Source organism: Colossoma macropomum, unplaced genomic scaffold (assembly GCF_904425465.1).
Source record: "Colossoma macropomum unplaced genomic scaffold, Colossoma_macropomum, whole genome shotgun sequence".
In the NCBI taxonomy this organism is placed as follows: domain Eukaryota; kingdom Metazoa; phylum Chordata; class Actinopteri; order Characiformes; family Serrasalmidae; genus Colossoma; species Colossoma macropomum.
The window spans coordinates 48,828,088-48,845,763 of NW_023494792.1; the positions used below are offsets into that span (position 1 = coordinate 48,828,088).

At 38.4% G+C, this 17,676-nt stretch overlaps 2 protein-coding genes across 2 annotated transcripts; both read right to left on the reverse strand.

Moving 5' to 3' along the window:
* Positions 1-743: 743 nt before the first annotated feature.
* LOC118812413 (zinc finger and BTB domain-containing protein 17-like) lies at positions 744-10,317 on the reverse strand. Its single transcript, XM_036577420.1, has 9 exons — positions 10,222-10,317; positions 8,587-8,789; positions 8,018-8,098; positions 7,383-7,478; positions 6,239-6,349; positions 5,816-5,936; positions 4,641-5,280; positions 4,473-4,534; positions 744-2,388 (listed from the first exon to the last, which is right to left on the reverse strand). The coding sequence occupies exons 1-9, from the start codon at positions 10,223-10,225 to the stop codon at positions 1,301-1,303; spliced, it is 2,406 nt and encodes an 801-aa protein (XP_036433313.1). The 5' UTR covers positions 10,226-10,317; the 3' UTR covers positions 744-1,300.
* A 729-nt stretch (positions 10,318-11,046) lies between these two features.
* Positions 11,047-17,618, reverse strand: LOC118812414 (zinc finger protein 774-like). Its single transcript, XM_036577421.1, has 8 exons — positions 17,513-17,618; positions 16,848-17,050; positions 16,625-16,717; positions 16,089-16,184; positions 15,863-15,973; positions 15,624-15,744; positions 14,582-15,151; positions 11,047-13,814 (listed from the first exon to the last, which is right to left on the reverse strand). Exons 1-8 carry the CDS (start codon positions 17,514-17,516, stop codon positions 12,580-12,582), a joined length of 2,433 nt encoding a protein of 810 aa, XP_036433314.1. The 5' UTR covers positions 17,517-17,618; the 3' UTR covers positions 11,047-12,579.
* Between the last annotated feature and the right edge of the window lie 58 nt (positions 17,619-17,676).

Genomic DNA, 17,676 nt, shown 5'->3' on the forward strand with positions numbered 1-17,676 from the left:
ATTATTTCAGTTTTTCTTTTAGGTCTTTCTTTATGATCCAACTAATTACATTCGATGTTACATTGCTGTATAATGTCGTTACACCAGTGAGGTATATCAGCTTTATAACCTTGTAGTCCTTCTGTTATGACTGTTCTTCTTAACTAATTATAATACATTATATAATATTATGGTTCCATTAGTTTCTAAATTCATATATATACACACACACAGACATTACTGTGCAAAAGTTTTAGATATCTGACAAAATTAGATTTTAAAAGCTATTTATCTAGTCAGCAAGTGTTTATTCACTCAGAAAATACAGAGTACTGATACAATAAGTAATGAATTTATGTATGTCAGTGTTCGTTTAACCATTTCCATATAGTATATAGTATATATAAGATTTACATAAAATAAGTCATTGCTATTTCCGATGTTTCCGAGTGAAGCAGAGAATGACGGAGGGTCTCTAAGCTAGCTGATCATTTTCACTTGATTGGTTGGGCAGTGGGAGGTGGACGTGATATCATGATATTATTTTTCTTAAAATACTAGTGCACTGTAATGTAATCAAAACTTAGATTTTTTTTTCCCCAAAAGTCATTTTACTCAAAAATGATGGGAAAAACAGAATTATGAGGGGAAAAAAATGTCAACTTTGATTTCTGTTAATGATACTTATTTTATTGCATAGTCACAACATAAAAAAATATTTAAGCATTTGCATCTTTTACAGACATATTGAACTCAGCATCATAGCTCCTAAGACCAGTCTGCTCCTATCTTGGTCTCCTTTTTTTGAACCTCTTTTGTATTGGTCTTGATTATAAGCCTTAATCACATTTTAAATGTACTTTAAAAACATAGTTAAAAATTAGCATAATTTCCTTAATGCACAAAAAATCCAATCCTACTGGGATAAAAAATCTGGTCCTCCCCAAAGGCTTGGAGCAGACACAACACTGCTAAGAGCAGGCATATTTAAGAGACAAACACAATTAGGCCAATCTAAAAACAGAAATCAATGATTTATTGTCATTCCAGCACTTTTTACATTTTTTTTTTTACAGTTCATGATAAATGCCACAGCAAAACTGGATCCACACCTATTCTCACATCTCAGGAACACCTTTATGATTATAGGGCTTTCAGTTTACAGAGTAATGAAAGTTCAACACTCTCAGTTTAAATATTTTCACTGCTTTGGTCACCACCGTGGCACTGCATGTGTCTCTTCAAGTGGCCGCGGCGCGTAAAGCTCTTTGGGCAAGCTGAACACATAAAGGGTTTCACGTCGCTATGGCTGTACAAGTGCTCATTCAAGCAGCGTCTCCTCACGAAAGCCCTTCCACAGACTTCGCAAACATAGGGTCGTAGGCCCGTGTGTGACCTCATGTGTATCGTACGATGACTCGATACTATGAAGCTTCTTCCACATATGCTGCATGGATAGGGCTTCTCTCCAGTGTGGCAGCGCCGATGCACCTGCAAACATCCAGCAGAACTGAAAGCTTTTCCACATTCCAAGCACACGTAGGGCTTCTCTCCGGTGTGCAACCTCGTGTGGATGGTGAGGTTTCCGAGACTGTGGAAGCATTTCCCGCAGTAAGAGCAGCAGTATGGCCTCTCTTTCGAATGGGATCTCATGTGGGACTTGAGCTGAGACCTGCTGAAAAATTTCTTTCCACAGCTTAAGCAACTGTGAGGCTTTTCCCCCTGTGTGATTCGATATGTGAGCCAGTAAGCCTTGCAGAGTGGCGAAACACTTGCCACAGTGGTCGCACTGGTGAGGCCTGAACTCCGGATGGGTTTTCAGGTGGTTCCGCAGCTCAATCACGGAAAACGTCTGGCCGCAGAATCGGCACTCTCCTGGGGGACGCTTTGCAGGCTTTGCGGCTTTATTCTGGTCAGTTCTGCCTTGCCCATGGGCCTTGTGGGTTTCCATATGGCTCAGAAAGTCTGATTTCTGAGAGAACGTTTCCCCGCAAGCGATACATTTATATGAATCCAGCAAACGCTCACTCACCAAGTGGTTATGAACCTTGGAATGATTCACCAGAGACTGCAGGGATATGCATTCTTTCCCACAGTCAGTACACCGGTGCACTGTTTGGTCTTTGTGTTCTCTACGATGCATCAACCAAGCCTTCATAGACTTGAAGGTCTGATCACAGTGGGCACAGGAGTATGTTATCTTGCTGTGCCACTTGCGCTGGTGCACGGATGCCTGGAAATATGTTTTAAAGTTCAGTTTACAGGGCTGACATTTGTAGGGGCCCTTTTCTGTGTGCCTTCGCATGTGCGCTCTCAGTTCTACCTGACACCTAAAAGATAACCCACACTCAGAACACTGATGTTGCCTCCTTAGCTGTGTTCTCTTTGTTTGAGTTTTGCAGCCATTTCCTAGAATAAAAACAGCAGAAAAAGAATAACACCATGAAAATCTAGAAAATAAAATCATAAAGACATTTAAACAAACATTTATACACAGATGTATATTCTATACATCACTTATACTAAGGGTGTAATGATTTCACAAAAAATAGAAGTCTCACATATGACAAAGAAAAAGAGAAATTATGGCTGAAAGTTTAAGAAGTACACTTTAGGCACATTATCTTGTAAGGTACAACTGTACCTTAAAGCACTGGAGAAGAAAATAGGCTGGTATTGATTGTAAAGCAGCAGAGCGGTCAGTAAACGTGCGAAGATGAAGTTATCTAACGTTCTCTGTACAGGAGCCAGAATGTAACTGTTGCACTGTTTAAGGTGGAATGAAAAGTAAAAAAAAATAAGCCAATTTCAGCCTCACAGTAAACTGTAGCTTTCCCTCCATGTCAGTGTTCTGACAAAGCAAACTACAACCTGAGGATGCGAAGTTCACACTGTGTTTATCAGAATCAACTAGTAACGTTACCCTTATAAAAATCACTAAAGCTCATCATGTTACATTTATACGTTAGTCACTGTTCTAAGCCGTATTGGTTTCTGTTAATTAGAGGCACTTATCAGCTACCTCAGAAAACTGCTGAACACTCAGCAGCTCATCCCATCACAGCATTATAGATCTTAGATAGCTAACTATGTACACTATGTACAACTATGTACAACTAGTTAATTAGCTTAAAAATGCCTTCCGCTCATACAGGAAACCTGTTCACTCAAAGCTTATCTAGTGAACTAACGTGTTAAAATGTAAATAATAATACTAATATATAATATTTATTATTATATCTCTTATTTTTAGCGATTGTTTATTATTTACTGCTTGAAAATCATGGGCAGACAAACAAAAGCACTTCAGATTTGCTTCTGTTGTGGTAATTTAGCTCTTGGCACAGAATGCCTCAGTTTGTCAGAACATCGCCAAACATTTTGTTGTTATAGCTTTTCACGTTTACAGGCCACATTTAGGCCAATAAATCAATTATTAGTTGATTCATTCAAGAGAATAATCAACTATCAAAATACCTTTTTTTATGCAGCCCTTTAAATAACATTACATTAGTTACATTAATCTGAACTGCCATGTCGGTTAAATACCCTCCAGAATTTTTTCCTTGAGTCTGAAAGCATTAGAAGAAGCATTTACTTGTATTCTCTGCAGCCCAAATCAGGCAACTATGTACTGTCCTAACTCAAGTGTATGACTCTAAATATTACAACATGTGAAATAACAGAAGAAAAGTTTCAGATTGTAGATGAAAGCTAGTGACAATGCTCGTAACACACTCTGTCCAGGAAAACTAAATCATGACTAAATGAAAAGTTTGGAATGTGTGAGCAGCTGAACGTGTTGTGTTTGGAGCTCTTCTTGGTGTGACGGCAATGCATAAATCGAGTGGCCACTCCCATCTTTGTAATTTACACTGAAATTTTTTATCTTGTGAAAATCAGTGATAAACATTACAGACATCTTGTGGTGTGGAGCTGGTGTTACAGAAATGAGTGCTGTATTACACTTCCTGCAACATAAGCTCAAGAAGTGTTGCAGGAGTGTTGGCCTTTAGTGTGGATGTAATATTTTTCGTATTTCACCAACTTAATGACTTCTTAATTCAGAGGATCAGTATCATCCAGATGAAAAACATACACAGGACAAAACAGGCTTTGAACATTTCTGTTTACCACAGGGCAGCAGCTATTTTTAAAAAATGCCATTAAGTTGTCCCATAAACAAAAACAACTAGGCATCTGGGAGCATACCATCAGAGCCATTTGTTATAACTACATATGTGGACTAAATAAGCTTCAGAAGAATGTATTTATTACCTTCAATAATTCAACAACCCTATTTTCATCATGTAAGCACAACATCACGTCAATCAGACCATGAAAATCACAAGATTTTCATTGAATGAAAGATCAAACTAGTAAAATGCATTAATTATTAATTAATTATTTAGCGAGTTAATGTATTATTACCATGTTAACTTTGACACAAGTATTATTATTATTTATAATGAAATACATTAAATGTTTCTTACCTGAAGAAGGAGAAGGAGAGAAGGAGGAGGATGAGGATGTCTTTAAAACTTCAGGTCTCAATCTGTCAAAAAAGTAATTATTATTTTTTAACTTCTATTTTTTGTGAAATGTATTTGTCTCTGTTTTAAAAATAGGTCTACTTGCATGATTTATGTAAACACACTCACTTAAGCGGTCCTGATTCACTGGTCATGCAGCGTGAGAGTGAAACAGAAGGCAGCTGGACTTGTTTAATTACTGATATCAGATGCCTCGGAACAACCACTTTAAGCAGAGGCCCAGCGCCAATCGCAGGTGCTTCATCAGCAACTTCAGTCCCTCCTTCACTAACGTCCCTCAGATCTGAATTTGTACCAGAGATCTCTGAACTTGGCTCAGGTCCAGCAACTTCAGCTGATGCTTCATTCTCAGGCCTGTCCAGCTCTGTCCATGCTTTATCTTCGCTTTCACTCTGAGAGGTTTTCATTGTCACCTCTTCAATTTCACAGACAGAACTTTCCTCAACGTCATTCTCGGTTAAATCTGCTTCTTCTTGTATGCCACATCTTGATGATTCAGTCTCTACGACAATCTCACTGTGGCCCTCTATTTGATTTGAATTAAAGATTTTGAGGGCTAGATCTTCTGTCTTACTCTCTTGGCTTACATCCTGGTTCATATCTTGGTTTACATCATGGGAGGAACTCTCCAAGCAGGAGGAGGTTTCTGACCGGTCATCAGTGTTACTCTTACTGGGCATGGCCACATCAGCCAAAGGAGAGAGAGATAAGGTAGAGATTATTCTATCCTCCACTACAGAAGGGAGTCCTGTTGACAAAATACAGAAAGAAAACTTTCAATCAAATAAGCCATCACAGTCTCAGACAGTAAAGTTTGTGTGCAATTCCCTATTCCATTATTGCATACTAGATTAATTACACTATTGTGGCCAATTTAAAGATGGCAACATACTACAACCACTTTTACTAAACTACGCAATTATTACATTGTATTATCTGAAAAAGATCAAGGCTCACATGCTATCACTGTTTTCTTATGCATCTGCTTCACTGTTAGGAGTCGTCTCAAAATTACCAAAGAAAAAGTGTGTAAACAAGGTCCCGGTTTAATCATTCACAGCGGCTATTTTCCACACAGATACCCAAATAAGAGGATTCTGTTACCAGCACAGGCCTAATTTCTGCTAATTCAAACTTTGTCCACTTTCCACCATTTTATTTTCTCACAGTATTTTGAACACAAATTGAATGAGGAACAATGATGACTATCAATGTTATTGCATAATCTACACATGACACTAGAACAAAAAACAGTGGTTTATAAAGTGTTTATAACGGCTTACCATTTGTTTCTAAAGCTCCTTGATAGTCACTTCGAAGCAAAGGCAGTAAGAATCTGGGATTCCAATCTGTCTGTACCAAATTCTCCCAAACACTGGGTTCACTACTTAACCACAAAGCAGCCTAAAAAAAGAAAGAATTAGAAAGTGCAATTATCTTTACACTTCCTTTTAGAAAAGCTGAATAATTCTAATATTATAATGCTGTATGTGATATACAAACATGCAAGAAAATGTATGAGAGTACTCGATTTCCAAAAGACTTTTGTATTACAAGAATGTAGGTCTCCACACACTACTACTAATCTTATTCATCAAACAGAAAAAAGAATGGTCAACAGCAGAGTTAAGAGAGAGAGAGAGAGAGAGAGAGAGAGAGAGAGAGAGAGAGAGAGAGAGAGAAATACATATTTATCTTCTAAATACCTGTTTGAAGTTTGGTACTGGAAGCAACTGTTCCAGTCTGGAGAGAAAATGACCAACCAGGACTTGCAGTGCTTTGTCAAAGTCAGGACCATATTCAAGTGGGAAAACCTCCTGAGAGAAATATGTGGACAGTACGGCACACAGGAGGTCAACAAAGCATTGGTACAGTCAAATTCATTCGCAGTCATTTTCAATTCCTGCTTTTATTGACTTTAGAGGTTTCTCACTTCTAAGGAAATATCAGTAAATTGACTTAGAATTCTTGAATTCTATTATCTTGAACAATAGAATTTCTTGATTACTGACAGTATGTTTTGGGTCTCCATCTATTGTCACAGTGAAGCATGGCTCAGTGAGTCTAGAGTAGGGGTCTTCAAATGCGGACCTTGAATTCAATTATTTGGCCTTTGTTTTGTAATCGCTGGTAGTTAAGTGAACTGTTGATAAGACAGTACTGGCCACCTTGTGACAAACCTACCAGCAATTACAAAATACAGAATCGGAAACTTGACTCAAGGTCTGGATCTGAAACCTGTGGTCTAGAGCATCTGTATATACAACGCTATCAAGATCAGATTTTTATGTTCAGTCTTTCAAGCTTTATACTTCGTGAGAAAAGGGTTGGCCAATAAGCTGCATAAAAAGGATGATGCATATTCAACAATTCTAATGATTTTAAGGGTTTCAAATGTCATGTAGCTAAAAGCTGCTGAATTTTGAAGGTCATAAATGTCGTCATCATAAGTTGGAAAGAAAGCTGGAAAGAAGCCAGTTTGATGGAAGTAGATGTGACAGATTGTGTCAGTATATATATATACACACACACACACACACACACACACATATACACATACACACATTTAGCTAATCCACTTTTTTCCCTTTTTCTCAACATAAACATAAAATGTTTTCCTTCTCCAATATAGCAACCACTATTTTTTCCTGCCATTTTTCGAAAGAATCAATGCAGTTAATTTGCCATTACCCTGAACTCCTCAACAGGATACACAACACGTCACATGCACTTATGTCCTGAAGTATAAACCAAGCTTCAGAATACAATTAGCCAACAGGTTGTGATGCTCAAATCAATCTGATTTTTTCTGTACCAGACAACCTTTCACAATTATCAGCAAAGTCTTACCTGAAAGAAGTGCTCCTTTTTAACTGGATCCTCCAGGAGGCTTATGAGTAGCTTTAACAATTTGCACTGTAAACTTTCCACCTCTGAACCAGCAGCCTGATGAAAAAAGTGTAAACAGTGATCATCTTCTCTTTAACAACAACCACCATTACAACTACACATATTAAATCCATGTAATGAGGCCAAACTGGCAAATAAAAAGAGTATGTGATGTATCACAGCCAGTCAAATAACTTACCAGTCAGTACAACAAATATAATTAACAAAATACAGCAACTCACAAAAATTATCTGCCTCTCCATTGCAGTTGCACACATCTAGATTTACCTAATAAAGTGACTGCTGACCACATAAACAATCACAACTGATTATAACAAATGTCAGCAGCAAAATCAAGTACATAGTAGAATCCAAAAGTCTGAGAGATACCAAATACTAATTCAGGAATTCTATGTAAATATTAAAACAATACTACTTTTCACTCAGTGTTATGATGGTAATATAATTTGTAATTTAAGGCTTTGTATCAAATTACAAAATCATACAAAATATAAGCATTTTTATGAATGTCACACTTTTAGAAGCCATTGTATGTCTGGCAGAACTGAAATTACTCATCATGAGATGATCTTCACCTTGGACTCCACTGTCTGAAGACGCGCCTTGATCGTCTCCAAGTTGATTGGCACCTCACCTTTACAGGTTTCAAGAATCATCTGTAATAAAAGTAAATGTGGTCAAACCGACACGGACACTGAGCAAGCTTACCCGAATTGTGATAATCAATATCTTTATTCAGGCAGTTATATAAACAGTACATTTATGACGTAAAATCGGACTAAAGTCATTATCAGAATCCAAGCCATTACTAGACTTAAAGACACCTGGCTTTTATTCCAATAATTCAATGCTTGTACACTATGAATCTAATACCTTTTGTTTTCCTACATCTGTGCACATGCAAAAACAGAGAACACTACACCTGAACCAAATGCTACACTACACCTGTACCACAGCAATAACAGATGTTGATACGTCAAGCATTTTAAAAGAAATCCGGTTGTTGACTGACTCATGCAGACTAAGAATTTCACCACAGTCACACTGCTAAATACTCCTATTGGACAACCTATAAACATACTTTCTAGATGTTGCATTTCATTATGTAACAGCTGTAAAGTAAAGGTCTGATTAGATCTCTTACCTTTGCTCTCAGACCCATAACTAGTGCAGTCTTTTGTCGTTCACTCAGAATCTTCGGAAACATCTTCGTCAGGAGAAGGATGTACTCCTCTAGTTCATTAAAATGCTCCAGCTTCTGTTGCTGGATGACTTGCCACATGAACGCAGACATGAGACGCAGTGGAGGCACCAGCAGGCGCAGCGACGAGAGCGGAAGAGGAGAACCTGCAGAACAGAATTACAGAATTATCGACTCAGTAAAAGAGGAATTCTTTTCAAACGATCTGCATAATTCAATAGTTACGATGTAAACTAAGCAATTCAAAAAAATTGTTCACAGTGGTAGTCATAAGAATCAGGTGTCCAAAACGGTTACAAATACGCTGCCTGATGTCTGAGACATCATTTTACAACAGTTCTGAGATACACTTTTGACATAGCAAAGAGGGTCATGTAGGGTGCTGTAAAGCAAAATAGTGCCCAAAGAAAACCTTTTATTTATTTTTATGATTTATTCATTATCGCCTATAAAACCTCAGAAGACACAGGTAGGTCATTTTGGATAATAAATAAAATGGCTATATTTGTGTTGTAGAAATCAGAGTTTTTAAGTGTCTCATCAAGTAAACATTTCACATTAAGTGACTCTGAATGACCTTGTTTACATCTAAACCAATGAAAAATCGCATCAGCAAAATTCTCCTTAAAAGGCCTTTTACATTTACAATTACTGTGGTTCTTAACATTTACTCTTAGACAAACTTCCTACCTTTTTAAGACTTTTTTTTCCTAGGATTCTTGTTTCATGATTTGCCAGACTTTCACAACTTTCTATGTTCAGCCTTTTCGCTTTATACCATAAATTGTACAATGGCAAAGGAAATCATAAAATGTTATCTGCATCGGCAAGAATGCATCTGAGCTGGAGGGTACCTCACAAACAGACAGATATTTATTTATTTATTTATTCATTCATTCATTCATTCATTCATTCATTCATTCATTTATTTATTTATTTATTGATTCATTGATTGACTGATTGACTGATTCACTCATTCATTCACCCACACCTACCCTCTGGATTTCATTCAGATTCTATGTTGACAACACAATGTCAAGACTCTTCCCAGAACATTTTTTTTTTTACATTTCTAGATGTGGAAATAAGAAACTAGAAAAAACTGAGAGATTATTTCATTCAGTGCTCATTCACTGTTAGCATTTAGTTGTTTTTTATGCTAACGTACCAGTTTCTGTTTTATATTATACTATTTTATGTCAGTGTTTATGGCGCAAAAGCTCAGAGCAACTAAATCCCTATAATCAAACTCATAAATCAGACTATGAATAACGGGACTAGCCAACATAGTGCTTTTTAATATGTAACGTTAAATGTTACCATTTGAATCTGCGCCAACCATCTAGCTATAGCTGGTTGTCGTACAATCATATAAGGTAAGATTACACACACACACACACACACACACACACACACACACACACACACACACACACACACACACACAATGAATACTAAACTTCCCGGCTCTCATGTCAGTCCGCTTTACGTCAACTTATTTGAGTTCAATTTTACACGTATGCAATAAAACCTGAAACCTAGGAGTGTGATTAAGCGTTAAAGGCTGAGAGTTCATACCCATGTCGCTCCAGAGGGACGGTTCCGTCCGAAAACTTCAACCAGAACCGGAGAAACGACACGAACCGCCACTGCCTGCGCCTTCAACTTCTTTTAGTGTATTTACTGCTGATCATCAAACCTGCTGATGGTGCTGTACTGCCCCCTACAGAGCTGGCGCTCACACGAGCTTCGGTCGGAGATCGCGGTCGTAGACCGGAGAAACGCCACTCAATAATGTGTTCCTGGTTTGTCAAACGCTAGAGGGCGCTGCCGAGCGACTCAAAAATGAATGGAATTTGAAGCAATTGAGCAAAATCATAGTTTGTAAATGCTTGAACATTTTTATTTAGAAGACTGCATTAATTTCCTGAACACAGAACAGCGTAAAACGTTTTAACACCATTGTAAAATCCAGTTAAAGGACTTCAGAACAGTGTTTAACTACATGTAACGGTTTTAACGCATATTTGTACCTGCTCGTAACAGCCTTGTGTACATTCATAACGTCAGCTGATCAGCTCATCAACCAATCAGCACTCAGTAGCAGTGATGCTAAATTTTGGCCTTAAGTTGAAGTGGAAAGTTAAAAAAAAAATAAATAAAAAGCTGTACATTGAGTTTTAGACTCTAAGTTTAAGTGTCAGCACTTAAGTTCTTGAAAATGCACAGTACAGCTTCAAATGTATGCCTTAAGCATTTAGCTGATGATAAATACTTAAGTTGTTTAACACAAGCGTTTAGCTGAAGATAAAAACTTAAGATGTTTAACGCAGCCACTCGTCCTACTGCCCAAAAAAGTCTGTTTGTTGAATGCAAATAAAGAAAAATGTAAAAAGACACCGATATGTTTTAAGTGATTTTTATGTAATCATGTTTATGTAAAGTTCCCAAACTCAAACAAAAATTCAAAAGAAGTCCCTGAGTGAAAACATATACTCGATACATGTTTTTAGCCACTTAGCTCCATTGTCTCCCATTCACTGAGGACACTAAAACAGGCTATGAAAGTAATCATTTACGATTGATTAATGATAGAAATGTATATCCTCTTTTCTCTAAGATACATTTATTCAATGTAAACATAAATATTATTAAAGAAAACATTAGTGCTTTAAACCATCTGTCACAATTACTAGCGCTCCTGATATTAGGCACTGTGTTCTCTCCCTTTGCTAAGAGTCTCTTCTTATATAGCTGGATGAGGTGGAAGAACACATCCGAGTCAATTTGAGACAATTACTCCATACAAAATCTTCAGCTCATTCAAAGGTGTTCAGTGAAGCTTGGGTCAGAGGACCGGACAGACCACTGTAGAAAGTTGATTGTGTGTCCATAGTCTGCACTTCAGCAACAGATTTATTATATAAAACACATAAGATATGAAAATTAGGATGTTAAATCTGTTACTCTGTAGCAGTAGCATAAACAAATACCTCACATTTAAGTTCACAAGTGTTTAATTGAAATTTAAAAAAAGGTGCTGTACCTATATGTTACCACCATCTACCTGAGCTGGGTCACAGGCCTGACTATATTTGTTACAGATTTACTGGTTGACCTTCAAGACCAAATACATAAGCAATCAGAGCAGATACTTAGTAACACACAAGACAAGCAACATGAAATAAATCACGTTAAATGTACAACAAAATAACACATTAATAATATAAACATTATACAATGTGAACAATTATATTAATAACAATAAACCAATGAATGTTAAATGAGATTAACAATTTGTAACAAAAATTTCAAATTAATCATACAGCTTTCAGTACCACTGGAATTTTTAAATTCCCTTGGATAATTGTTTTCAGAGCTTGGCATATATTATAAAAAGAAAACATTTACTAGCTAAAAGCATTTGCTCTAAGGTGATGTTTTCTTAATTAAATAATTTACTCTTCATACAAAGGTCAGTTGCTTCAAGCTAATTTCACAATATTTGATCATTTTACTTAACTCTGTAAAACTAGATGTCATGGGGCCACCAAAGTAATGTATCCAATTGCCACCAAGTTACCCTTCAACACTTCCTTTGGATGCTGCTAGCGTTTATTCATACTTGTATTGCAACGAAAACAAGACATATTTGCTGATTATAACCATGAACTTATTAAACTGTCAATAGAACAACAGATGACAAATAACCTACTTGCTTTGAGCAAAAAAACAAAGCACACACAATACTTTAACAAACTATACAGCCAGCATTTATTGGTTCATTACATCATCTGCATTTGGTCAAGACAATATAGGGGCAAATGTGCTTTTTAAGCTCATACTGGAATGTCCTTCAAGTATGTACTTCTCACGAAACCAGCTTCTACTTCAACTCCCATAAATACCAGTTATTCAGTCACACATTAATCATTACTAGTGGCCAAGGTGACTCTGCATGTGCCTGGTCAAGTGAGTGCGGCGCGTGTAACTCTTTTGGCAGATGGTGCAAGGGTAGGGCTTGACCCCTGAGTGTGTGTACATGTGTTTGCTCCAGTCGTATCTCCGAACAAAGGTCTTCCCGCACTGGGGGCAGGAGAAAGGCCGTTCGCCTGTGTGGACACGCTTGTGCGCAGTCAGGTGGCTTGAAACCACAAACCTTTTGTCGCAGACAGTACAGCAGTAGGGTTTCTCACCTGTATGACTGCGCTGGTGGACCTGCAAGTCTCCGGCGGATATGAAGCCTTTTCCACACTGGCGGCACACGTAGGGCTTTTCTCCAGTATGTATTCTCACATGGATGTTCAAGTTGCCCAGTAGTGAGAAGCACTTGCCGCAGTGAGGGCACATGTGCGGTTTCTCGCCCGAATGGCACCTCATGTGCGATTTGAGCTGAATTTTGTTAAAAAAGCGCTTCCCACATTGTGTACAAAGCAGCGGCTTATCTCCTGTGTGATTTGAAAGATGCGCTAACAGGCTGCTGCGTAAAGCAAAGCACTTTCCACACTGGTCACACTGATGTGGCCTGTACTCGGGGTGTGTTTTCAAGTGGACTCTCAAATCACTGACAACGATAAAGGTTTCGTCACAGAATCGGCACTTGCCCGGTTCCCGCTCTTTCCGTGGAGGCACCTGAGGTTTGATTTCATGTTTCTTCTGGTGCATCACTCTGGCCCGATATGACCCAAATGTCAAATCACATTTGTCACAAGTGTAACCTCCGTTTACAGCAGAGGCTGTATGCTCTCGCCTGTGGGCCACCAAACCTGTAAGACTGCGGAACACTTTGCCACATTCAGGGCATTTGTGCGTGCAAACTACCTTGTGTGTCCGCTGGTGGGTGTACCAATTAGACAGAGACTTAAAGCCTGCTCCGCACTTGATGCATTTGTACGTTCTCATCTTGCAGCTCTTCTGTCGGTGGAGAGCCAGCTGCTTTGTATCACTGAAGACCTGGCCACATTCGCAGCACTTTGGTGCAGTTCTGCTGCTGTGAGTCTTCTGGTGCTTAAGAAGCTCAGAGCGATATATAAAACGCTTGCTACACTCTGGACACTTATAAAGCCTCCTGCTGAGGAGGTAAGAACCTTGTATAGATGTATTTCCAGATGAGAGAGGTGCAGAAGGACTGCTGGGGTCCTGGAAAGAGCCAGGTTCTTCAGGAACCTCATCTATGAGAACAGGAGAGAAAAAACAAAGATAACTTTAAAACATGACCCAACATAGTCAGCCTTTACTGCTGGATATCTTGTCTTATTTACAAAACATTACGGAAACTAAGGGGAAAAAAGGTCCAAGTTTAGCTTCAACTTTAGCTGCTTGAAACCTACACGAAACTAAATTGCACTAAAAAGTAGCAGAGCTGGGAAACAGGACGAGTGCTGGAGTGAGGTGTTGAGTGGTAACTGACCTTTTCCAAACTTTGATGTTCAAACAATGCAGTGGCATTAGATGGTATAATTAATAGGATGTCCATTCTTTTCAATGCACACTGTGTTAGTTTTGCATTGTGAAGTCAAGATGCATTGTTACACCCCTGTTATTAACTGTAAGGCTGGCAGTTGCATGCTGCGAGTTGCCTGCAGTATGATTTCAGTTTAACTTTACAGTAACACAAAGTTGTACACGACGCATTTAGTTACTCTACTAGTTAACCAACTTAGCAGCTCATATTTTTTGATACTGTATCGTACGTTGTCCTGGTGTAATTTACATGTTGACAGCGTTTTTGTCATGTTCTTTGAGGAGTGCATCTGGATCTCCTCTTATGTAATAATGTTCATCCTTTGGATCTCAAGTGGATCTGAGCTCTGTTTTAAAAATAGCCCTCGGATTTTATTTTGTCCAAAAATTAAGCGAACACGTTAGCATTCTTACATCCCTATTATTTGTGCAAGTTAGACCAAAAATGATAGATGGATGGATGGATAGTACTCACTGTTCTGAACATCCCTGGTTGAACGTGAAAGCTCCAATGGCAGGGTGATTTTCGTAAGCGGAATTCTGGGGATCTGCATTTTGGATTCTTGACCTGTATTATCCACTGCTGCCGTGGGAGGTTCAGAAACACCACTCTCTGAACCCTCAGTATTCTTCGGCTCTGCACTAACTTCTGGCATTTCGATGCTTGGCAAAGATTCAGTCATCTGAGCTGGCATTTTGCTCTCCTTTTCCAAATGTTTGATAGCTTCTGTGATCTCTATTTCTAAGTTCTGCCTCTCTGCTTCTTCCTCTGTTGCTCCTTCATTGGCTCTCCGAGATTGAAGGGTGTTTGGATGTTCTGTTGATGCAGTTTCATCAAGACCTGATGCGAGTTCTTCATCATGCTCACAAGTATCTTCCACTTCACACTCGTGCTCCACAACCTGAGGTGCATGGGAAGGGCTCTCTGCGCTGAGGAAAGGCTGTGTGTGTGGCTGGTCACTACTCTGGCTGGACAGAACTGTGTCCATCAGAGGAGGGAGGGACAACGAGGAGATGATTCTATCCTCCACTATCGATGGGAGAACTTGTATGACAAACAAAAACACACAGAAGAACAAAATCAATTCTCAATAAACTTCAAGTTCAACTCAAATCAATTCTCTTTGTATTACTAAATGTTCAAAGTCCAGACTAAAGATGCTTCTTTTCTCTTAAGCCTTTGACCTTTTCGTACTTTGTGTATAGACTTTTCATACAGAAAAATCTATATATTTTATTTCCTTATTATGTTTTTTAATTTGGCTTAATTTGAAAGTCCAGTTTGGGAAATTCCTATTTTTCAGTTATTTACCTTTTAACATTACCTTACACTATGCAAGAGGACAATCTTACATCTAATCTCCTCAGAAATATCTTCTGAACTCTTGTAACTTAATAGACAGTTAAATTTGATATTAATCAAATTTTGATATTTTAACTTTTAGAGAGTATAATATAGAACAAAATTTAGATGTAAAAATGTACTTGCCCAATAAATGAATAAATGAGGATCTTACCATTATCCTCCAAAGGTCCACAAATATCACTTTGCATCAAGGGTAGCAAACTCTCTGTTCTACAAACAGACTCCACACACTCATTCAGCTCCCAGTGGCAGGCACCCAGCAACGATGAAGTCTGGAAAAAATATTGATAATGTTTCACTCATTTGAAGTATGGAACCAATCATGTATTTGGACCCTAATACGCTGCGAGGCTTAAGGTCAAAAGAATAAGCAGGTGTACACGGTCAAACCTGTTTGAAGTTTGGAACTGGCAGCAGCTGTTCCAGTCTGGAGAGAAAATGGCCAACCAGGACTTGCAGAGCTTTGTCAAAGTCAGGACCATACTCAACAGGAAACACTTCCTGGTGATTTCAAGGTAAACAGAATCTTTTTCAAAATTCATATACTGCACCCACTTATTAACATAAGTTATGTTAATAAGTTTAATATGTGTGTTTCTCTCTGACATACACTGACCTGAAAGAAGTGCTCCTTCTTGGCAGGGTCCTCAAGCAAGCTGAGCACAAGCTTTAATAGGTTTGCCTGTAAGCTTTCTACCTCAGGATCACTGCCCTAAGAACACAAGCAGCATGATAGTCATATTAGAGGAGTAAGTCTCCACAATTCCATCTCATGCTTTTGAATGTGGCTGGTTGTGACATGGTTTAATTGGTGTTGTTTGGTTTTCTCTCTCGGTTGATGTGCTTGATGCAGTAGCCGTTTTTGTCATGTCTTTTCATCATATGTCACTTGGTCTTTCATTTTAAAAAAATATCTCCCAAAAAATCATTAAGACTATACATATTTTATTATATATATATATATATATATATATATATATATATATATATATATATATATATATATGTGTGTGTGTGTGTGTGTGTAAAATATAATGTATATAATATAATAAATAAAATATATATACATAAAATATGTATATTCTACATATTATAGTAATGTATTCTGGCACTGCCCACCCAGTTGGCAAAACAACCCCTGACCCTGCTCACTTTGGATGAATGAGAGGATTGGATCCTGTGTACGTGTGACTTCACTGTCTGAAGGTCTGCTGGCACTTCATCTCGGCACATCTCCAGAATCATCTGAGGAAAGAATCATCACAGAGTGAGCATTAGTCTACACATCAGAATTTATTTTATTTTATTAGGAGACCACAGGAGAAAAAGGGTGCCCCATCCTCAGCCTGTCCCCACCCCTGCCTTCTCTGCTCACCTTTGCTCTCAGCCCCATTATCAGCGTAGCCTTCTGTCTGCTGGTCAATACTGCTGGGACCAGCTTAGTCACCACGGACACAAATTCTTCCAGTTTTCCATAATGCTCCAGATTCTGCCGTTGCGCAATTTGCCACATGAAGGCGGACATCAGGCGCAGAGGTGGAACCAACAGGCGCAGAGAAGAAATCGGAGGGGCAGAACCTGTAAGGATCAAGAGACAAGATCCATACGACAGTACAAATAACCTGCACTTGCGCAAAAGTCACATGACGGTCCTGATAACGTTGAGTCTCCCTAGCGACGCTAACACAATCTGACCAATGAACTAATTTAGCTAACTTAGTAACTTCCAAACCTTATTACTGCCAGGATAAGAACTCGAGTCCCTATGTTTACAGCTACAGTCCACACCGACACACGTGTCTAGATCTGAAAAGTATTACAAATCCAGCATAAATCAGCAACAAAACTTTCTGGGTCACTCTGCAAAAGCCTGAAACTGGCTAAACAGCACTACACTAGCCTACCAGCTAAAGTGCTAGCTATGTGTCAAACCAACTAACGCTAGCTTACCAACTTAGTGTCGACTTTATATAAGACTTAATTAGGCAAATGCGACATGCTTTATATAAATTGTTCAGGAAAGCAGTTAAAAACTCATACTCATCGTGTTCTTCGAGAATTTCGTTGAAGTTTATGATAAAAATGTCTCGTTTTACTGTCGTTGGTTGAAACCATTGGCTGTTAGCTGCAGGCTGGGAGACACTACTGCGCATGCGCATGTCCACAAACAAAAAGCAGAAATGTTGAACAATTATTTCTTTATT